The sequence below is a fragment of the Saccopteryx bilineata genome, chromosome 6, assembly GCF_036850765.1.
Source record: "Saccopteryx bilineata isolate mSacBil1 chromosome 6, mSacBil1_pri_phased_curated, whole genome shotgun sequence".
In the NCBI taxonomy this organism is placed as follows: domain Eukaryota; kingdom Metazoa; phylum Chordata; class Mammalia; order Chiroptera; family Emballonuridae; genus Saccopteryx; species Saccopteryx bilineata.
Genome location: NC_089495.1, coordinates 192,528,612 through 192,551,356, shown reverse-complemented (window position 1 = coordinate 192,551,356; position 22,745 = coordinate 192,528,612). Strand labels below are relative to the sequence as shown.

General features: G+C 42.6%; 1 protein-coding gene across 1 annotated transcript in view; it reads left to right on the top strand.

Annotated features, from left to right (window-relative positions):
• CSE1L (chromosome segregation 1 like) overlaps positions 1–22,745 on the top strand; it is a 64,739-nt gene that overhangs the window by 5,128 nt on the left and 36,866 nt on the right. The window contains exons 2-6 of the mRNA XM_066235356.1: positions 11,024–11,119; positions 17,344–17,486; positions 20,586–20,687; positions 20,766–20,911; positions 21,230–21,320. Coding sequence (XP_066091453.1) covers positions 11,035–11,119; positions 17,344–17,486; positions 20,586–20,687; positions 20,766–20,911; positions 21,230–21,320 — 567 coding nt within the window. The 5' untranslated portion in view covers positions 11,024–11,034. The remainder of the gene's footprint in view (positions 1–11,023; positions 11,120–17,343; positions 17,487–20,585; positions 20,688–20,765; positions 20,912–21,229; positions 21,321–22,745) is intronic.

Sequence of the window (22,745 nt, the reverse complement as noted above, 5' to 3'; positions counted from 1 at the left end):
GAGGTTACTTGGTCTGCTGAAGGCCCGCGGTCAAGGCGCATATGAGAAAGCAATCAATGAACAACTAAGATGTTGCAACACGCAACAAAAAACGAATGATTGATGCTTCTCATCTCTCTCCGTTCCTGTCTGTCTGTCCCTGTCTATCCCTCTCTCCAACTCACTGTCTCTGTAAAATATAAATAAATAAAGTTTAAAAAAAAAAAAGAAAGCAACTTAATATGCCTGGTAAAATTTACTTGGAAAAGCCTGACCAGGCAGTTATGCAGTGGATAGGGCGTCGGCCTGGGATGCTGTGGTCCCCGGTTCAAAACCCCAAGGCACATGAGAAAGCAATCAGTGAACAACTAAGGTGCCACAGCGAAGAATTGATGCTTCTCATCTCTCTCCCTTCCTGTCTGTCTCTCCCCCCACACACACACACAAATTTTTACTTGGGAAAAAAAGAGTAAGGGAATGGAGAGTGCCTGGGGTGGTGGGTGCTCTTTTAGAGAGGATGGTTCAGGACAGCATCTCTGAAAAAGGATGACATTTGAAAAGAGACCTGAATGCTGTTGACAGCCATGCAGCTCTCCAGGGACAGCTGTCAGGCAGATGGGACAGTAGGTGCAAAGCTCTGAGACAAAAGTATAAACCCTGCCGAATATGAACAAGAATACAGGACAGATTTCAGATTTACTTCTTTCTTGAAGCGCCTTTTTTTTTTTTTTTTTTGTATTTTTGTATTTTTCTGAAGCTGGAAACGGGGAGAGACAGTCAGACAGACTCCCGCATGCGCCTGACTGGGATCCACCCGGCACGCCCACCAGGGGGCGACGCTCTGCCCACCAGGGGGCGATGCTCTGTTGTGACCAGAGCCACTCTAGCATCTGGGGCAGAGGCCAAGGAGCCATCCCCAGCGCCTGGGCCATCTTTGCTCCAATGGAGCTTTGCTGCAGGAGGGGAAGAGAGAGAGAGAGAGAGAGAGAGGAAGGAGAGGGGGAGGGGTAGAGAAGCAGATGGGCGCTTCTCCTGTGTGCCCTGGCCGGGAATCGAACCCGGGACTTCTGCACGCCAGGCCGACGCTCTACCACTGAGCCAACCGGCTAGGGCCTCTTGAACAGAGGTCTCCAAATTTTTTACACAGGGGGCCAGTTCACTGTCCCTCAGACCGTTGGAGGGCCGGACTATAAAAAAACTATGAACAAATCCCTATGCACACTGCACATATCTTATTTTAAAGTAAAAAAACAAAACAGGAACAAATATAATATTTAAAATAAAGAACAAGTAAATTTAAATCAACAAACTGACCAGTATTTCAATGGGAACTATGGGCCTGCTTTGGCTAATGAGATGGTCAATGTGCTCCTGTCCTGACCACCAGTGAAAGAGGTGCCCCTTCCGGAAGCGTGGCGGGGGCCAGATAAATGGCCTCAGGGGGCCGCATGCGGCCCGCGGGCCGTAGTTTGGGGACCTCTGCTCTTGAAGCTCTTTGAATGACCAGTAATTATAGCGGGCATGTTGGTCATTTGTTTATCTGACAGATGTAACTGAGTTTCTACATTCTGTTGGGGCAGCTAATAGCTGATCCTCAAAGAACAGTCTTTAGATTGGAAATTTATATTTTAGCTCGCTGACTGACATATTGACTTACCCATTAGTTCATGCAACAAATGATTATTGAATGTCTACCATGTACTATGTTGAAGTTCCTGGCCTTATAAAGACAAAGCCACATACAAAGTCCCTGCCCTAAGGAGTTTACAAATAAGAGATAACAAGTCAAAGATATTTCTGATGAGGATTTTTTTTTTTTAATTTTATTTATTCATTTTAGAAAGGGGTGGGGGAGAGAGAGAGAGAGAAAGACGGGGGGAGGAGCAGGAAGCATCAACTCCCATATGTGCCTTGACCAGGCAAGCCCAGGGTTTCGAACCGGCGACCTCAGCATTTCCAGGTCGACGCTTTATCCACTGCGCCACCACAGGTCAGGCCTCTGATGAGGATTAATGCTATTACAGTAATAATATAACGGGGTGAAGTAGATAATAGGTGTAGAAGGCTCTTATGAAGAGTTGAGGGCTACAGCTGAATAACACTTGATATATTATAGGGGTCAGGAACCTTTTTGGCTGAGAGCCATGAACGCCACATATTTTAAAATGTAATTCTGTGAGATCCGTACAACCCATGTACGTTAAGCATTATCCAATAAAAAATTTGGTGGTGTCCCGGAGGACAGCTGTGATTGGCTCCAGCCACCCGCAACCATGAACATGAGCAGTAGGAAATGAATGGATTGTAATACATGAGAATGTTTTATATTTTTAATGTTATTTTTTTTATTAAAGATTTGTCTGTGAGCCAGATACAGCCATCAAAAGAGCCACATCTGGCTCATGAACCATAGGTTCCCGACCCCTGTCATATTAGAAGGAAGAGCAGTATTACAGGCAAAGAGAGCTGTCTTGGCTGGTTCAGGGAACGGAAAAAAGGCTTTTGAGGCTGGAACATAGAGTTAGTCAATGAGAAAATAGAAAATGAGATAGAGTGCCAGATTGCATGGGATTCTTTGCCGTGGTAAAAGTTTGTGTTTTTAATATAGATAATTATGCGGGATCTGAGAGATTTTGGTTGAGATCTATACTGTGCTATAGGAACATAATGAAAGCAAATGCAGATTTGAGGATTGTATTTTAAAACTCAATAAAATAGATCCAATTAATCTCTGTAATTCCCTGAACACTCACACACACAGGCACGCACGCGCGCAGTTTCTAACATGCTATTTTGCATAAATCCCAAAAGGTAGAATAAATTTGCATGTGGTAAAGAAAGACTAGATTTTTTTTAACTCATATACATTGGTGTGAATGATTTTACTTGGCAACAGCAAATTTGCGAGATTTCAGAGTCAGCATTTCAAATCAAAAAAGGAATGGGAAATGAAGTGATTAGATCAGGGCTTTCCAAACTGTGTTCTGTAATAAAGTGGCCAAGTAATGGGGGGAACTCTGGGTTAAACAATATTAAACTGATAACTTACTGTCAGAGTTCCTGGAACCTGTAAAGTAAACCTCCAAGAAAGGGAATGTAATGTGTAGCATTTTCAAAACTTTTTCCATAAAAACCAGGAAGGGTAGCCTCTTAAATAAATTGTGTATGTGGTTGAGTGGGATTTGAAATTGATGGCCATAGAGTGGTTTTTGTTGGGTCAAAGGAAGTGAATATATAGGTGGTGATATCTTTTAAATCAGTGAGGATTTTGGCTTCCTGTGTAATAAAATGTTTGCTGATTAAGGGAAAGGACTGTAATACAGAGACTGCAGTTTCCAACAGATTGTTCTTAGAAGGTGTGGTTTCTGGTTGTGGAGTAGTACTCTGCACAAGCAGATGTTAGCTTATACCCATTTCTAGCTTTTTCTTAGTGTGAGATGAAAGGTTGTGGCTTTTCTACTGTTGGGTCGGTTTTATTCAAAGTCTTAGAGTCCAGGGTCCCTAGGAGCTACCAATGGATTTGTTCGTAAAAGCTGCCTTTGGGATCTAATCAAAAGTAAGTGAGGTTTAAAAAAATATATTTATTGAGGTATAACTTACCATGAATTCATTCATTTTAAATGTACTGTTTGGTGAGTGTTGATATTATACAGTAGTGTATCTAGCTCCACAATCCCACTGTAGAACACTTTTTTCACTTCAAAAAGTTCTCATGTTTCACACTTAATTTTATCTATTATATCTATTTACCAACAACTTGGAAACCTTAGTACTATTTATAGCATTCAAAGCATTTTGGTCCATCGGTAATGATGCGTGCATGTACACACACATACTTGTAATCTGTATGTATGTGCTGTTTCTTTTGTGTATATATTTCTTAGACTTATGTTATCAGTTATATCTACATAAAGCCATTTATTTAGCTTATGCTTTGTAATGTATTTTTGCTCAGTCATGGCATATTCTTTTTTTTTTTTTTTTTTTTTATTATTTTTTAATGGGGTGACATCAGTAAATCAAGATACATATATTCAAAGATAATATGTCCAGGTTATCTTAAAGTTCAATTATGTTGCATACCCATCACCCAAAGTCAGATTGTCCTGTCACCCTCTATCTAGTTCTCTTTGTCCCCTCCCCCTCCCCCTCCCCCTTCCCTCTCCCTCTCCCCCCTCCCCCCGTAACCACCACACTCTTATCAATGTCTCTTGGTCTCACTTTTATGTCCCATCTACGTATGGAAAAATGCAGTTCCTGGTTTTTTCTGATTTACTTATTTCACTCCGTATAATGTTGTCAAGATCCCACCATTTTGCTATAAATGATCCGATGTCATCATTTCTTATGGCTGAGTAGTATTCCATAGTGTATATGTGCCACATCTTCTTTATCCAGTCATCTATTGATGGGCTTTTTGGTTGTTTCCATGTCCTGGCCACTGTGAACAGTGCTGCAATGAACATGGGGCTGCATGTGTCTTTACAAGTCAATGTTTCTGAGTTTTTGGGGTATATACCCAATAGAGGGATTGCTGGGTCATAAGGTAGTTCTATTTTCAGTTTTTTGAGGAACCACCATACTTTCTTCCATAATGGTTGTACTACTTTACATTCCCACCAACAGTGGATGAGGGTTCCTTTTTCTCCACAACCTCTCCAACATTTGCTATTACCTGTCTTGTTAATAATAGCTAGTCTAACAGGTGTGAGGTGGTATCTCATTGCAGTTTTGATTTGCATTTCTCTAATAACTAAAGAAGATGAGCATCTTTTCATATATCTGTTGGCCATTTGTATCTCTTCCTGGGAGAAGTGTCTGTTCATGTCCTCTTCCCATTTTTTTATTGGATTGTTTGTTTGTTTGTCGTTGAGTTTTATGAGTTCTTTGTATATTTTGGATATTAGGCCCTTATCTGAGCAGGTGTTTAAAAATATCATTTCCCAATTAGTTGGCTGTCTATCTTGTTATCAATTTCTCTTGCTGAACAAAAACTTCTTAGTCTGATGTAGTCCCATTCATTAATTTTTGCTTTCACTTGCCTGTGGAGTCAAATTCATAAAATGCTCTTTAAAGCCCAGGTCCATGAGTTTGGTACCTATGTCTTCTTCTATGTACTTTATTGTTTCAGGTCTTATGTTTAGATCTTTGATCCATTTTGAGTTCATTTTAGTACAGGGGGACAAACTGTAGTCCAGCTTCATTCTTTTGCATGTGGCTTTCCAGTTTTCCCAGCACCATTTGTTGAAGAGGCTTTCTTTTCTCCATTGAGTGTTGTTGGCCCCTTTATCAAAAATTATTTGACTATATATATGTGGTTTTATTTCTGGGCTTTCTATTCTGTTCCATTGGTCTGAGTGTCTATTTTTCTGATCATGGCATATTCTATGATTTATATTTAGTATAAGTTTTGAATAATAAGAAAATTTTATTGAGATATAATTGACATTAGTTTCAGGTGTACAACATAGTGATCACTGCATGTATACATTGTATACATCGCAGATTGGTTACCACAATAAGTTAGCATCCATCATCACACATAATTACAGATTGTTTTTTAAAGACCTTTACTTATTGATTGGAGAGTGAGAAACATCAATTTGTTGTTCAACTTATTTATTTACTTATTTATTTAATTTTTAGTGAGAGAGGAAGGTAGGGGAGAGAGAGAGACAGACATCGAGCTGTTCCTGTATGTGTTCTGACTGGGGGTCAAACTGGCAACCTCTGCACTTCAGAACGATGCTCTAACCACCCAAGCTATCTGGCCAGGGCATCGTTGCACTTCTTTATGCATTCATTGTTTGATTCTTGTATGTGCCCTGACTGATCAAACCTGCAACCTTGATGTATTGGGACAATCCTCTAATCAACTGAGCTACCAGGCCAAAGCCTGATTTTTTTCTTACCAGAACTTTTAAGATTTATTCTCTCAGCACTTTTAAATTTAGTGCTCACAAAAATTAGGGGATATTTGGCCCTGGCCGGTTGGCTCAGCGGTAGAGCGTCGGCCTGGCGTGCGGGGGACCTGGGTTCGATTCCCGGCCAGGGCACATAGGAGAAGCGCCCATTTGCTTCTCCACCCCCCCCCCTCCTTCCTCTCTGTCTCTCTCTTCCCCTCCTGCAGCCAAGGCTCCATTGGAGCAAAGATGGCCCGGGCGCTGGGGATGGCTCCTTGGCCTCTGCCCCAGGCGCTAGAGTGGCTCTGGTCGCGGCAGAGCGACGCCCCCTGGTGGGCAGAGCTTCGCCCCTGGTGGGCGTGCTGGGTGGATCCCGGTGGGGCGTATGTGGGAGTCTGTCTGACTGTCTCTCCCCGTTTCCAGCTTCAGAAAAATACAAAAAAAAAAGGGGGGATATTTTATTGCTTCATTTTTTTTAATATCCCCTAATTTTTATGAGCAGTATATATAATTAGACTATTAGCTATTGTCACCATGTTGTACATTACAAGTAAGTCCCTGTGACTTACTACTCTATAACTGGAAGTTTATACCTTTTGATTACTTTTCACCCATTCCCCCCAAAAAAAACTTTTCAGTATGTATGAGTTAGGTTTTTTGTTTTTTGTTATTAAAAGATTCCATATATAAATAAGATCATACGTTATTTGTCTTTAACATTTCTCTTAGCATAATGCTGTAAAGGTCCATTCATGGTGTCAGATTTTCTAATATCCCATTGTGTATGTATACTACTTTTTTTGTGTGTTTATTTCTTTATCTGTTGATTGACAGGTTGATTCCATGTCTTGACTTGTTAATAATGCTGCAACCAATGCACATGGGGGGTGCAAACATCTTTTTGAGTTAGTGCTTTCCTTTCCTTTGGATGAATATCCCAAAGTAGAATTGGATCATGTGCCTGGCCTGTGGTGGCGCAGTGGATAAAGCATTGACCTGGAATGCTGAGGTTGCAGGTTCAAAACCTTGGGCTTGCCTGGTCAAGGCACAAATGTTAGTGATGCTTCCTGCTCCTTCTCTCTCTCTCTCTCTCTCTCCCCTCTCTAAAATGAATAAATAAAATAAAAAAAAGAATTGGATCATGTGCTAGGCCTTTTTTTTTTTTTTAAGATTTATTAATTTTAGAAAGAAATGTGGGGGGATGAGTGGGAAACAGCAACTTATAGTAGTTGCTTCTTGTATGGGCCTTGACCAGGCAAGCCTGGGATTTTGAACCAGTGATGTCAGCATTCCAGGTGGACATTTTATCCACTGTGCCACCACAGGTGCAGGCTGTGCTAGTCCTATTTTTAATTTTTTTGTGGAACCTTTTTACTGTTTTCTGTAGTGGCTGCCCCAATTTACATTCCCACTAACAGTATACAAGGGTTCCTTTTTCTTCACATCCTCACCATTTGTTATTTATTGTCTTTTTGATAATAGTCATTCTGACAGGTGTTAGATGATTATCTCATGGTTTTGATTTGCATTTCTCTCATGAACAGTGATGTTGAATACCTTTTCACATACCTGTAGGCCATCTGTATGGCTTCTTTGAAAAATGTCTATTCAGATCCTTTGCTCATTTCTTTTTTCAAACTAGAAGAGAAAAGTTATTCAGAAAATCACAGAGATAGAAAAAATGAGCTGTAGGAAAAAATGGGGCTCAGGAAACAAGTCACAGAGGTAAAAGAAGAGCCCTCCGCTTAGCAGAGAGGTCAAGGCGATGCCCCTCGGGAGGGAACGGCGCAGGCATGCTCCTCCTGAGAGAAGGAGCTGCCCATTTTTAAATTGGATTCTCACCCCCACCCCTGGTTGTATGAATTCTTTATATAGTTTTTGGATATAAACTCCTTATCCAGATACATGATTTGCAAGTACTTTCTTCTTTTGGTAGATTGCTTTTTCATTCTGTTGATGGATTCCTTTGCTGTGCAGAAGCTTTTTAGTTTGATGTACTTTCATTTGTTTATTTTTGCTTTTGCTGCCTATGCTTTTGGTTTAAAAAGTTGCTTTTTAATCTTAATCACAGTTGTCATCTTCTGAACCCCAAAATCATCTTTCCAGATACATATTCTAACAGTAGCTTAATACGTGTGATGGGATATTGTACACAAAGGAATTTGTTCTAATTTTTTTTTTTTTTTTTTTTTTCTGGAGCTGGAAACGGGGAGGCAGTCAGACAGACTCCCGCATGCGCCCGACCGGGATCCACCCGGCACGCCCACCAGGGGGCGATGCTCTGCCCATCAGGGCGTCGCTCTGTCGCGACCAGAGCCACTCTAGTGCCTGGGGCAGAGGCCAAGGAGCCATCCCCAGTGCCCGGGCCATCTTTTGCTCCAATGGAGCTTCGGCTGCGGGAGGGGAAGAGAGAGACAGAGGAAGGAGAGGGGGAGGGGTGGAGAAGCAGATGGGCGCCTCTCCTGTGTGCCCTGGCCGGGAATCGAACCCAGGACTTCCGTACGCCAGGCCAACGCTCTACCACTGAGCCAACCAGCCAGGGCCTGTTCTAATTTTCTTAATCTCAAAACTATAGGATCCTTATTTACTGACTAAAATTTTAATTTCTTATGGTAGAGCTTTTAAAAACTTTCTAGCCCTGGCCGGTTGGCTCAGCGGTAGAGCGTCGGCCTAGCGTGCGGAGGACCCGGGTTTGATTCCCGGCCAGGGCACACAGGAGAAGCACCCATTTGCTTCTCCACCCCTCCGCCGCGCTTTCCTCTCTGTCTCTCTCTTCCCCTCCCGCAGCCAAGGCTCCATTGGAGCAAAAATGGCCTGGGCGCTGGGGATGGCTCTGTGGCCTCTGCCTCAGGCGCTAGAGTGGCTCTGGTCGCAACATGGCGACGCCCAGGATGGGCAGAGCATCACCCCCTGGTGGGCAGAGCGTCGCCCCTGGTGGGTGTGCCGGGTCGATCCCGGTCGGGCGCATGTGGGAGTCTGTCTGACTGTCTCTCCCTGTTTCCAGCTTCGGAAAAATGCAAAAAAAACCAAAACAAAACAAAAAAAAAAACTTTCTAAGTGAGTTTTTTTAACCCTTTGTTCTGTTTCATAGCATTTGTTTATTTATTTATTTATTTATTTTTTAAATGACAGACAGGAAGGGAGAGAGATGAGAAGCATCAGTTCTTCATTGCAGCATCTTTGTTCATTGATTGCTTTCTCATATGTGCCTTGACTGGGGGGCTACAGCAGAGTGAGTGACCCCTTGCTTAAGTCAGCGACCTTGGGCTCAAGTTGGTGAGCCTTGCTCAAACCAGATGAGCCTGTGCTCAAGTTGGCGACCTTGGGGTATTGAACCTGCGTCCTCCATGTCCCAGTCTGACGCTCTAGCCACTGCGCCACCACCTGATCAGGCTATTTAAATGTGTTTTTAAAATTTTTTATATTTATTGATGTTTAGTGGGGAGGGGAGAAAAAGAAACATTGATTTGCTGTTCCACCCATCTATAAATTCAATGGTTGATTCTAAATTCAATGGTTGATTCTTGTATGTGTCTGGACTGAGGACTGAACCTATAACCTTGGCACATCAGGATGATGCTCCAGCCAACTTCGCTAAGTTGGCTGCATGTTTCATAACATTTAAATTAGATCAACTTGCCTGACTTGTGGTGGCACAGTGGATAAAGCATCGACCTGGAATGCTGAGGTCACTGGTTCAAAACCCTGGGCTTGCCCTGTCAGGGTACATATGAGAAGCAACTACAAGTTGATGCTTCCTGGACCTCCCCCACCGTCTTTCTCTCTCCTCTCTAAAATGAATAAATAAAATCTTTAAAAATAAATAAGTAAATTAATAAAGTAGATCAACTTATGATAACTCATCATTTCTTCAACTGCTTTTCTATGCCTTCTTTTTTTTTTTTTTCTCCCCCAGAAACAGAGAGAGAGTTAGAGAGAGGAATAGACAGGGACAGAGATAGACAGGGACAGACAGACAGGAACGGAGAGAGATGAGAAGTATCAATCATCAGTTTTTTGTTGTGACACCTTAGTTGTTCATTGATTGCCTTCTCATATGTGCCCTGACCGGGGGGGGGGGGGGGGGGGGGGGGCTACAGCAGAACGAGTAACTCCTTGCTCGAGCCAGTGACTCTGGGCTCAAGCTGGTGAGTTTTTTTTTTTGTTTTTGTTTTTTTTTTGCTTAAACCAGATGAGCCCGCACTCAACCTAGAGACCTTGGGGTCTTGAACCTGGGTCCTCTGCATCCCAGTCCGACGCTCTATCTACTGCGCCACCGCCTGGTCAGGTTATGCCCCCCCCCCTTTTTTTTCTTTTTTGCATTTTTCTGAAGCTGGAAACGGGGAGAGACAGTCAGACAGACTCCCGCATGCGCCCCACCGGGATCCACCCGGCACGCCCACCAGGGGCGAAGCTCTGCCCACCAGGGGGCGATGCTCTGCCCCTCCGGGGCGTCGCTCTGCCACAACCAGAGCCACTCTAGCGCCTGGGGCAGAGGCCAAGGAGCCATCCCCAGCGCCCGGGCCATCTTTGCTCCAATGGAGCCTTGGCTGCGGGAGGGGAAGAGAGAGACAGAGAGAAAGGGGGGGGGTGGAGAAGCAAATGGGCGCTTCTCCTATGTGCCCTGGCCGGGAATCGAACCCGGGTCCCCCCGCACACCAGGCCGACGCTCTACCGCTGAGCCAACCGGCCAGGGCCAGGTTATGCCCCTTTTATTGAAATCATGTTTTTTCTCCTTTATCTCAAAATCATCTCACCATTGTTTCAAAAAAGCCCATATATATATATATATATTTTTAGGTTTTATTTATTGAATTTTAGAGAGAGGAAAGAGAAAGAAAGTGGAGGAAGGAGCAGGAAGCATCAACTTGTAGTAGTCGCTTCTCACATATGCCTTGAACCGGGCAAACCTGGAGTTTTGAACTGCCCACCTCAGCGCTTTGAACTGCCCAGGTGAACACTTTAATCACTGAGCCACCTCAAGTCCAGCAAAAGCCCATCAGAGTCAGGCTTAATAGCCCATGCTCAAACAGCAAATCGATGACTTTCAGAGGGTAGAAAACTGGTAATATAAAAGGATTTTTTTATGCAGATTACTGTTTCCATATGACCAATTGCCCAAACCTTATTTCTTATTTTAGGTTTTATTGCAATGGAGCTCAGTGATGCAAATTTGCAAACGTTAACAGAATATTTAAAGAAAACTCTTGATCCTGACCCCACCGTCAGACGTCCAGGTAAAGAGAATAAATATTGTTTTGTGGTTGATTTATTCTTAAAGGACAGGTGAAGGAAACCTTTGTGCAGTCTGCTCTTTGTAAATTAAAAAGATTTACACTTGGATTGTCAGTTAATTTTTTATTCTCTAGCCTTAGAGTGTGTGATTGGCTTATTAACAACTGTTATAACATATAGTGGTGTAGGTTGTTGTTTTTTAATTGATTTTCGAGAGAGAAACATTAATTTGTTGTTCCACTTACTTATGCATTCATTGGTTGATTTTATTAAAAAAAATTTTTTTTTTTTAAGATTTATTCATTTTAGAGAGAGAGAGAGAGAGAGAGAAGGCGGGAAGGAGCAGGAAGCATCAACTCCCATATGTGCCTTGACGGGGCAAGCCTAGGGTTTCGAACCGGCAATCTCAGTGTTCCCAAGTCAACGCTTTATCCACTGTGCCTTGGTTGATTCTTGTATGTGCCCTGACTAGGGATCGAACCTGCAATCTTGGCATATCAGGATAATGCTCTAACCAACTAAGCTACCTGGCCTAGGTGGTCAGTGGTGTGGGATTTTTTTTCAGTTGTTTTTGTTTAGTAAAATAGCTTTTATACAGCCTCTTCTACAATAAAAAGTATTAGTATGTTTAGAATGCTTTGTACCTTCACCTTTTTGAAATTGCCCACACCTGCCAGTTTTAGTTAATTAGGGCATAGAGAAGAGAGTTAATTGCCTAAAAAGTGATTAAGTGAATGAAACCAGGCAATCAAACACTGTCTCTTAACTCCATGCTGGGTTTGATTTAATTAATATATCTATTTTAAGATCTAGGATTTTCTTTCTTGCTTCCTCCTTAATGTGACCGGTTTCCATTAGAAACTTAGTATAAACTTAGACTTGCAAGCTCAGATACCCACAGGAGTCAGATGTGAGGGTAAGTGAGGGAGGTAGGCCAAATGGGGACTGGTATGCCTTAGTTAAGGGGAAAATATTGTTTGGAACCAGCTAACTTTGGGGGATTCAAGCCAGTTTTGCAAGATCCGATTTCTAGCTTTAATTGAAAAAAAAAGGCTATTTATATAAATGTTCTCATTTTAAAATGATAGCAAGTAGTACCTTCAAACAATTTTGAAAGTTGTAAAGATCAAACTAATTTTGGGGGCCATATATGTCCTGTGAGCAGACGATCCTTGATGTAAGCCATAGTAACCAGAAATACTCTTTTTTTTTTAATTTTTCCAAAGCTGGAAACGGGGAGGCAGTCAGACAGACTCCTGTATGCGCCCGACCGGGATCCACCCGGCATGCCCACCAGGGGGCGATGCTCTGCCCCTCTGGGGTGTTGCTCTGTTGCATCCAGAGCCATTCTAGCGCCTGAGGCAGAGGCCATAGAGCCATCCTCAGCGCCCAGGCCAACTTCGCTCCAATGGAGTCTTGGCTGCGGGAGGGGAAGAGAGAGACAGAGAGGAAGGAGAGGGGGAGGGGTGGAGAAGCAGATGGGCACTTCTCCTGTGTGCCCTGGCCGGGAATAGAACCCGGGACTCCTGAACGCCAGGCCGACGCTCTTCTGCTGAGCCAACCAGCCAGGGCTACCAGAAATACTCTTAATCTTCTACTTCAGAATTTACATGCTCATGAAAAGGATTTTTTTTTTTTTTTTACAGAGAGAGAGTCAGAGAGGGGGACAGATAGGGACAGACAGACAGGAACAGAGAGAGATGAGAATCATCAGTTTTTCGTTGCGTGTTGTGACACCTTAATTGTTCATTGATTGCTTTCTCATATGTGCCTTGACCGCGGGCCTTCAGCAGATCGAGTAACCCCTTGCTCGAGCCAGCAACCTTGGGTACAAGCTGGTGAGCTTTGCTCAGACCAGATGAGCCCATGAAAAGAATTTCTGAAGGACCTCATGAAGGCACAAATGAATTCATGTGTGTATCATATTGATGTTATATATAATAAATAGAATTATAAGCATGTTAATGCATCTGTCCTATTCTAGAAAAGCCTTTGTGATTTCCAAGAGAGATAATTTGTGATCTTCCTGTTAGTGCTTAAAGAAGTAATGTATTCTTGCTCTGACTAGTGGTGGCGGCACAGTGGATAAAGTGTCAATGTTGGGAAGCTGAGCTCCCTGGTTCAAAACCTGGAGGTTACTGGCTTGAGCAAGGGCGTGCCAGCATGAGTGTGGGATCATCAACATGATCCCAAGTTTACCAGCTCTGGCTTGAGCAAGGGGTTGTTGGCTTGCGTTGAGCCCCCACCCCCACCCCCCATCAAGGCATGTATGAGAAGCAATCAGTGAAAAACTAAAGTGAAGCAACTATGAGTCAATGCTTCTCACTCTCTTCTTGCTCCTATCTCTCCTTTCATTCCTCTCCCTTCTCTCTGTCTCCTCGCTTCTCACTCCTCTCTACACTCTCTCATTACTCTTGCTCCTCTCTCTTCCCCCCTTCCTTCCTCTCAAAAAAAAATAAATAATGTGTTCTTGGATAAAGAAAAATTACTGGCACTAGTCTTGGATTTTCCCAGGAAGCCTCTGTCAACATTATTAAAAGTTATTTTTAATGATTGTATCTTTTTTTTTTTTTTTTTTGTATTTTTCTGAAGCTGGAAACGGGGAGAGACAGTCAGACAGACTACCGCATGCGCCCAACCGGGATCCACCCGGCACGCCCACCAGGGGGCGATGCTCTGTCCACCAGGGGGCAATGCTCTGCCCCTCCGGGGCATCGCTCTGTTGTGACCAGAGCCACTCTAGCGCCTGGGGCAGAGGCCAAGGAGCCATCCCCAGCGCCTGGGCCATCTTTTGCTCCAATGGAGCCTTGGCTGCGGGAGGGGAAGAGAGAGAGAGAGAGAGAGGAAAGAGAGGGGGAGGGGTGGAGAAGCAGATGGGTGCTTCTCCTGTGTGCCCTGGCCGGGAATTGAACCTGGGACTTCTGCACGCCAGGCCGACGCTCTACCACTGAGCCAACCAGCCAGGGCCATTTTTTTTTTTTTTTTTTTAAGTGAGAGGAGGGGAGGCAGAAACAGATTCCTGCATGCACCTGACTGGGATCCATGTGCCCGACCAGGATCCACCCGGCAAGCCCACTAGGGGGCGATGCTTTGCCCATCTGGGGCCCTTGCTTCGTTGCAACTGGAGCCATTTTTTAGTACCTGAGGCAGAGGCCATGGAGCCATCCTCAGTGCCCAGGGCCAACTCGCTTCAATTGAGCCAGGACTGCAGGAGGGGAGGAGGAGGAGAGAGAAGGGGGGGGGAGAGGGAGAGAGCAAGAGGGGGAAGGATAGAGAAGCAGTAGATTGACACTTCTCCTGTGTGCCCTGGCTGGGAATTGAACCCGGGACATCCACAAACCAGGCTGATGCTCTACCACTGAGCTAACTGGCCAGGGCCAATAATTGTGTCTTTTTTTGTTGTTTATTTTATTTTATTTTTTTTCTGCAGTTGGAAATGGGGAAGCAGGCAGACAGACTCCCACATGCTCCCGACTGTGATCCACCCAGCATGCCTACCAGGGCGCAATGCTCTGCCCATCTGGGGCATTGCTCTGTTGCAACCAGAGCCATTCTAGCTCCTGAGGCAGAGGCCATAGAGCCATCCTCAGCGCCTGGGCCAACTTTGCTCCAATGGAGCCTTGGCTGCGGGAGGGGAAGAGAGAGACAGAGAGGAAGGAGAGGGGGAGGGGTGGAGAAGCAGATGAGCGCTTCTCCTGTGTGCCCTGACTGGGAATCGAACCCGGGACTCCTGCACGCCAGGCCAACACTGTACCACTGAGCCAACCGGCCAGGGCAATTGTGTCTTTTAAAGTAAAGATACTACAGATATTGTTTTATGAATGCAGGACACAGTGTAGGAATAAACTGTTTCTGGGAAGAGTTATGAACACAAAACTTGGGGTTTGGTGGTAGACTGACTCAGCATCTTGATAAAATGATGTGGAGGTAGACTGACTCAGCATCTTGATAATGTAATCTGGAGGTAGCTGTGTGTAGTGGATCCCAGCTTACAGATACCACTATACTCCATGAGTAATTGAGATGTGACAAAGGTAAGAACTAGAAGACATTTTGAGGCTCACTGAGTATAGAAACATGTCAGTATGACTACTGAGAGCAAATTGAGGGAAATGAATACAGAAAGGAATAGACTTAAACTCATGAGAAAATTGCTTCTGGGATATTTGTTACAATTTAAGAAAGACTTGGCAACCTATATGGGCTTTCCACCAAATCACAGATAACCATCTGTTGTCCTATACAAAATGTTGACCACTAAGGAAACAGTGAAAGCCTAATAGACTCAAAAAAACCATGTTTGCTACTTTCAAACATGTTTCAGTTCATTTCTCATCTTTCAGGAAAGGCATGGTGGACACAAAGCAGAGGAGGTTTGAGGATAGAAGTTAAACTCTTGGGATTCAATTCAGAAAAGTGTTAAAATCATATTGTAGAAAAGAATAGTAGATGCTGACTGCAGATATTTTCAATAAATATTGGATCCTTGGAATGAGTGAGGCTGCAGATAGGAAAAATTAGCCTTGACAGGATAGCTCAGTTGGTGCAGAGGATGCCAGTTTGATCCCTGGTCAGGGCACATCCAGGAACAGATCACTGTTTCTGTCTCTTTCTTGCTCTCTCCATGCCCCTGTCTCTCACTCTCTCTTTGCCTCTCTAAAATCAATAAAATAAATATTTTTTTAAAAATAGGAAAAATTTAAAAGAAAAATTAGAAGTGCTATGAACCTTCACTGTGTGATCAGTAAACCTAGGAGATTTACTATTCCTAAGTGTATTGTGAGTTTAAATGTGTGTTAAAATCTTTGTATAGGCCCTGGCTGGTTTGCTCAGTGGTAGAGCTTCGGCCTGGCGTATGGGAGTCCCGGGTTCGATTCCCGGCCAGGGCACACAGGAGAAGCGCCCATCTGCTTCTCCATCCCTTCCCCCTCCTTCCTCTCTGTCTCTCTCTTCCCCTTCCGCAGCCAAGGCTCCATTGGAGCAAAGTTGGCCCTGGGCGCTGCGGATGGCTCCATGGCCTCTGCCTTGGGCGCTAGAATGGCTCTGGTTGCAGCAGAGTGACGCCCCGGATGGGCAGAGCATCGCCCCCTGGTGGGCGTGCTGGGTGGGTCCTGGTTGGGCTCATGTGGGAGTCTGTCTGACTGCCTCTCCCTTTCCAGCTTCAGAAAAAAAAGACAACTTTGTATAAATTTATTGCTGGTAGCCTGACTAGGCAGTGATTGCACAATGGATGTCATACTGGCCTGGGACACTGAGGACCCAGGTTTGAAACCCTGAGGATCACCAGCTTCAGTGCAGGCTCACCTTCTTGAGCTTGGGGTCACTGGTTTGAGTGTGGGATCATAGACATGAACCCATGGTCACTGGCTTGAGCTCAAGGTCGCTGGCTTAAGCAAGGGGTCACTGGCTCAGCTGTAGCCCCCTGGTCAAGGCACATACGAGAAGCAATCGATGAACAATTAAGGTACCACATCTATGAGTTGATGCTTCTCCTCTCTCCCTTCCTGTCTGTCTCTCTCTCTCTCTTGCACATGCAAAAAAAAAAATGCTTGTATTAGAAATGCTTCTTTTAAGAAGAAAACTGAAGTCTAATATAGTTGAATAAGGACTGCACAAAAACTGTTTTCAGTAATGAAATATTCTAGCTTTGTGATCTTTGACTAATTACTTAACCTCAGTGGCCTTGTCTTTAAAACGAAAATATTACCTACCTCTCTGGGTAGTAGTGGCAGCTTAATGAAATAATATATGTGAGTAAACCACCAGACCTGTACATTAATAGTAACATATTAGCATGGATTAACTCATCTAATCTTACAGTAGTACTGTAAAAGAATTATTACTGCCATTACCAATAGTACTAATAATGATCCTTCTGGAACAAGACAGGGTGTGTAACTTTTGCCCTAAAGTCACTTAATCTTTCTGAGAAGCAGATTCTCTTTCAGATGGTGTAGTCATCTGATCCCTTTATAAGTTTGTGAGAATCAGGTGAGTTAAGTGATTTGAAAACTGAAGTATTATGTAAATTTGATACAACATCATATATAGTCCAATAGATTAGAAAAGTTAGGCCCAGTTCTCCCTTGATAGATTCTCTAAAGAAAAATATCATTATCTTTTCATTTTTTGATGCTTCAATCAGATATAAATGTATAGTATACATATACATAAAGTGGAAAGATTTGATTGTAGTAACAAACCTAACATGGAAATTCTTTTACAGCCGAGAAGTTTCTTGAATCTGTAGAAGGAAATCAGAATTACCCACTGTTGCTTTTAACATTACTGGAGAAGTCCCAGGATAATGTTATCAAAGTGTGTGCCTCAGTGACATTCAAGAACTATATTAAAAGAAACTGGAGAATTGTAAGTATTTTGTGAATACAGTACATAGTTTAATACTCTGTACATTTATAATGTTTATATATGCAGTGTTCCTGAAAAATTCAAAGACAGATTAAATATAAAATTAAACATTTTTAATAGTAATTTTTAAAATTAATTAATTAATTTATTTTTTAGAGAAGAGAGACAGGAAGGTGGGGGGGAGGAGCAGGAAGCATCAACTTCCATATGTGCCTTGACCAGGCAAGCCCAGGGTTTTGAACAGGCGACCTCAGCATTCCATGTTGACGCTTGATCCACTGCACCACCACAGGTCAGGCTGAACAGGACCCTCCTTAACAAAATATTAGCAAATCAAATAAAAAAGTAGATAAAAATAAACACATGACCAAGTGGGATTTATCTCCGGTATGTAAGACTTGTTCAGCATTCAGCATCATGACTTGGGATAGTGAACACACAATACAATATATAGATATAGAACTGTACACCTGAAACCTGCATGATTTTATTAACCAGTGTCACCCCAATAAATTCAATAAAAAAGTAAAAAAAAGTTAATGCAATCTATCACATCTGTAGACTAAAAAAAAGAAAATCACATGATCATACCAACAGATACAAAAAAAATTGACAAAAATCTAGCACCCATTCATGATAACTCTTAGTAAAGGGAATAGAGGGGAATTTTCTTGATAAAGACTATCAACCCTGGCCGGTTGGCTCAGTGCTAGAGCGTCGGCCTGGCATGCAGGAGTCCGGGTTTGATTCCCGGCCAGGGCACACAGGAGAAGTGCCCATCTGCTTCTCCACCCCTCCCCCTCTCCTTCCTCTCTGTCTCTCTCTTCCCCTCCCTCAGCCAAGGCTCCATTGGAGCAAAGTTGGCCCGGGCGCTGAGGATGGCTCTATGGCCTCTGCCTCGGGCGCTAGAATTCTAGGCTCTGGTCGCAGAAGAGCAACGCCCCAGATGGGCAGAGCATTGCTCCCTGGTGGGTATGCCGGGTGGATCCCGTTCGGGCGCATGCAGGAGTCTGACTGCCTCCCCATTTCCAACTTCAGAAAAATACAAAAAAAAAAAAAAAAACTATCAAAAAACCTATAGCAGACCTATTTCATGGTGAGAAACTTGGAGCTTTTCCACTAAGATCAGATACAAAGTAAGGATGTCCCTTCTCATTATTTTTTTCAACATTGCATTGTAAGTCTTTGCTAATGCAGTAAGAAAAGGAAATAAAAGGTATACCAGTTGCAAAGGAGGACATAAAACTATCTTTGTTCACAGGTGGCATGATTGTCTATATAGAAAATCTGAAAGAACTGACAAAAGTTAAACAAAATACTTTCCCAAAATTTCTGTTGTTTCATTTGCATTCATATAGATTACTTCAACTTGATAACCCAGGTTGCTAGAGAGTTGTGAAACTTGGTTTTAACCTCCATCTTTGGTTGAAAATTAGCTTCTTGTCTCCTGAAGAGACATGTGGGAGGACACACTCTTAATGAATAATTGAAGCAGTTTCCATTGTGGACTGGGAAAAATTATATAAAGCTGAAAACTGCATAATATATATGAAAATTTATAGAATGTAAAATAATTTTGAAGTTTTTGATAAGAGATTATATCTTGTGGGATATGAAACTATATACTGATTTTAAGGTGAATCTAATTGTCCTATAAGTTTACTAATATTATAAAATTATTATAAATGAAGAAACAGGTATTTTCCACACCTAAGCTTAGGACCTCAGGGTTTTGAACCTGGGTCCTCAATGTCCCAGGCCAATCAGTACTCTATTCACTGCACCACCACTGATCAGGCGACCTTCTGAATCTTAAAACGTTTAAAAATCCCTCCTTCTACCTCTATCTTTTTTTTTTCTTTGTATTTTTTTTGGTATTTTTCCGAAGCTGGAAATGGGGAGGCAGTCAAACATACTCCCGCATGCACTCGACCGGGATCCACCCGGCATGCCCACCAGGGGGCGATGCTCTGCCCATCTTGGGGCGTCGCTCTGCCGCAATCAGAGCCATTCTAGCGCCTGAGGCAGAGGCCACAGAGCCATCCTCAGCGCCCAGGCAAACTTTGCTTCAGTGGAGCCTTGGCTGTGGGACGGGAAGAGAGAGACCGAGAGGAAGGAGAAGGGGAGGGGTGGAGAAGCAGATGGGCGCTTCTGTGTGCCCTGGCCGGGAATCAAACCCAGGACTCCTGCACGCCAGGCCAATGCTCTACAACTGAGCCAACCGGCCAGGGCTTTTTTTTTTTTTTTTAAACTTTAATTACCTCTATCTTAATTTGTAAAATTAGTGAGACTTCCTGAACCCATATGGGTAATGTAGTCCTGGATGTAAACTCATAATGGTCAAGAGGTTTTCATTGAAAAGACCTTTGACTTAAGGTGAGAGTCAAAATTGAAGCTTTTGAAGATGAGTGTAGGTAACATATATAAAGATCTTAACCACATGTTCTGATAAGTTTACATATAAAACTGTGAGCCTTAATGGGCTTCTGGGAGTCAAGCTCATTAATTTATATGTAAAATATTTGCATTCGGTATGGAATGTATGTTTTTCTGTTCTAAGGGTTCTTGTTTTCATGAGATTATTAAAGGAATCTAACCCATTCATGTAGAGCAGTGGTAGTCAACCTGGTCCCTACCGCCCACTAGTGGGCATTCCAGCTTTCATGGTGGGCAGTAGCAGAGCAACCAAAGTATAAATAAAAAGATAGATTTAACTATAGTAAGTTGTTTTATAAAGATTTATTCTCCCAAACTGAGCGAAAATCCGACATAAAGTACTTGGTAAGTAATTATTATTACATGCTTTAACTTGCTGTAATTCTGCTTTATAAATTTTATAAAGTAAAGTTACTTCCCTACTTTATAAATCACCATTACTGTGGAACCGGTGGGCGGTTAGAAAATTTTACTACTAACAGAGATACAAAAGTGGGCGGTAGGTATAAAAAGGTTGACTACCCCTGATGTAGAGGGAAGGCCCTACCTTTCTCTGTGTTTTTCTTAGAAAACCAGGAAACAAATGGTTCTGTTTTATCCACACACCCATCTGGTCATGGACATGAATTTTATGTTACTTGCTCTTGGATGTTTTGCTTTTAGGTTGAAGATGAACCAAACAAAATTTGTGAAGCCGACAGAGTAGCCATTAAAGCCAACATAGTTCACTTGATGCTTAGCAGCCCAGAGCAGATTCAGAAGCAGGTAATTTAAGTCCCTGCTTTTTAGGTAGAGGCTTGTTTGTAGAGCTTTCCTCTAATTAATCTTTTTTCCTCCCCTCAGTTAAGTGATGCCATTAGCATTATTGGTAGAGAAGATTTCCCTCAGAAGTGGCCTGACTTGTTGACAGAAATGGTGAATCGCTTTCAGAGTGGTGACTTTCATGTTATTAATGGAGTCCTCCGTACAGCACATTCTTTATTTAAAAGGTATTGATGTGTAAACTTCTATTTTAAAATGCTTTTTTCCAAATGTTTTTACTTGTGTAAACAGTTATTTGTCTGTGACTATTGTCAGTTCATTACTGATTTTGTTTCTTAAGTAGGATGTTTATTTCATATTGCCCTATGCTCTATGAAATACTTAGTCTGGTTAAACTGTGCTTGATTCCTTAAAAAGAAAACCCAAAAATTTCCTTTGAATTTCAGAAAGCTGTCTGGCCATATTTTTTACATTAATCTATCCTTGAAGAAATAAAGTCAGTAAATAAAAATTTGTAAATTACCTATTTTACCTTAATTTTCTAGATACCGCCATGAATTTAAATCAAATGAGTTATGGACTGAAATTAAACTTGTTCTGGATGCCTTTGCTTTGCCTTTGACTAATCTGTTTAAGGTATGGTAAAATATTTTGATGATATTTTTAAATTAATATTTAAAATTGCTTTAATACATATATAAATTTTGTTTAAAAGAATGCTGTGGAAGCTTACTTTCTAGATAATATTTAGAGCTGCGGTTTTTTTTGAAGATTTTCAGACCTACACAGAAATAGAGCAAATGTTATATAGTGAACTCTCATGTATCTATTACATAAGGTAAAACAGTTATTAACATTTTGGTTTTTAAAAAATTTGTTCTCCCTTCTATAGGAATATTTGAAAGCAAATTCTAGGCAGCATATTTCACTTAAGTATTTGAGTATGAGTCTCTAAAGGAATATATCCAAATTTTGATTTGGCTGTTTATATAATTTAATTAATATTTTGTACATCATCTTTGTGAGAATCTTGTAAAAGATGTTAGTGACCTTTTTTTTTTTTTCAAATAAGGAGAGTGTTCAGTATCACACAGGCCTCAAACCTATTTTTGCTGACTCTACAAAAGGTTCATTTCCTCATTTCGAAAAAGAAAGTTATATGCTATTCACTTCTTAAAATGGGAGAATACACAAGATTTTTCATGGTTAGGATGTCTTACTGATGGTACATCTTTATTTTAAAAAACAACATTGGGCCCTGGCCGGTTGGCTCAGTGGTAGAGCGTCGGCCTGGCGTGCAGAAGTCCCAGGTTCAATTCCCAGCCAGGGCACACAGGAGAGGCGCCCATCTGCCTCTCCACCCCTCCCCCTCTCCTTCCTCTCTGTCTCTCTCTTCCCCTCCCGCAAAGATGGCCTGCACCTGGACCAAAGATGGCCCGGGTGCTGGGGATGGCTCCTTGGCCTCTGCCCCAGGCGCTAGAGTGGCTCTGGTTGCAACAGAGCGACGCCCCGGAGGGGCAGAGCATCACCCCCTGTTGGGCAGAGCGTTGCCCCCTGGTGGGCGTGCTGGGTGGATCCCGGTGGGGCGCATGTGGGAGTCTGTCTGACTGTCTCTCCCTGTTTCCAGCTTCAGAAAAATACAAAAAAATAAATAAATAAATAAAACAATATTGGACAAAATATGATCAGTTTTTTCCAATTATTGAATTGGCAGAGATTTTTTAAATTATATTTTAAAATTGATTTTTAGAGAGAGAAACATTGATTTATTTGTTCCACTTATTTGTTTGTTCCACTTAGTTGTTTGTTTGTTCACTGGTTGATTCTTTCTTCTGCTCTAATCAGGGATTGAACCTAGAACTTTGGCATATCGGGATAACACTCTAACTCAGGGGTCCCCAAACTACGGCCCGCGGGCCACATGCGGCCCCCTGAGGCCATTTATCTGGCCCCCGCCGCACTTCCAGAAGGAGCACCTCTTTCATTGGTGGTCAGTGAGAGGAGCACATTGACCATCTCATTAGCCAAAAGCAGGCCCATAGTTCCCATTGAAATACTGGT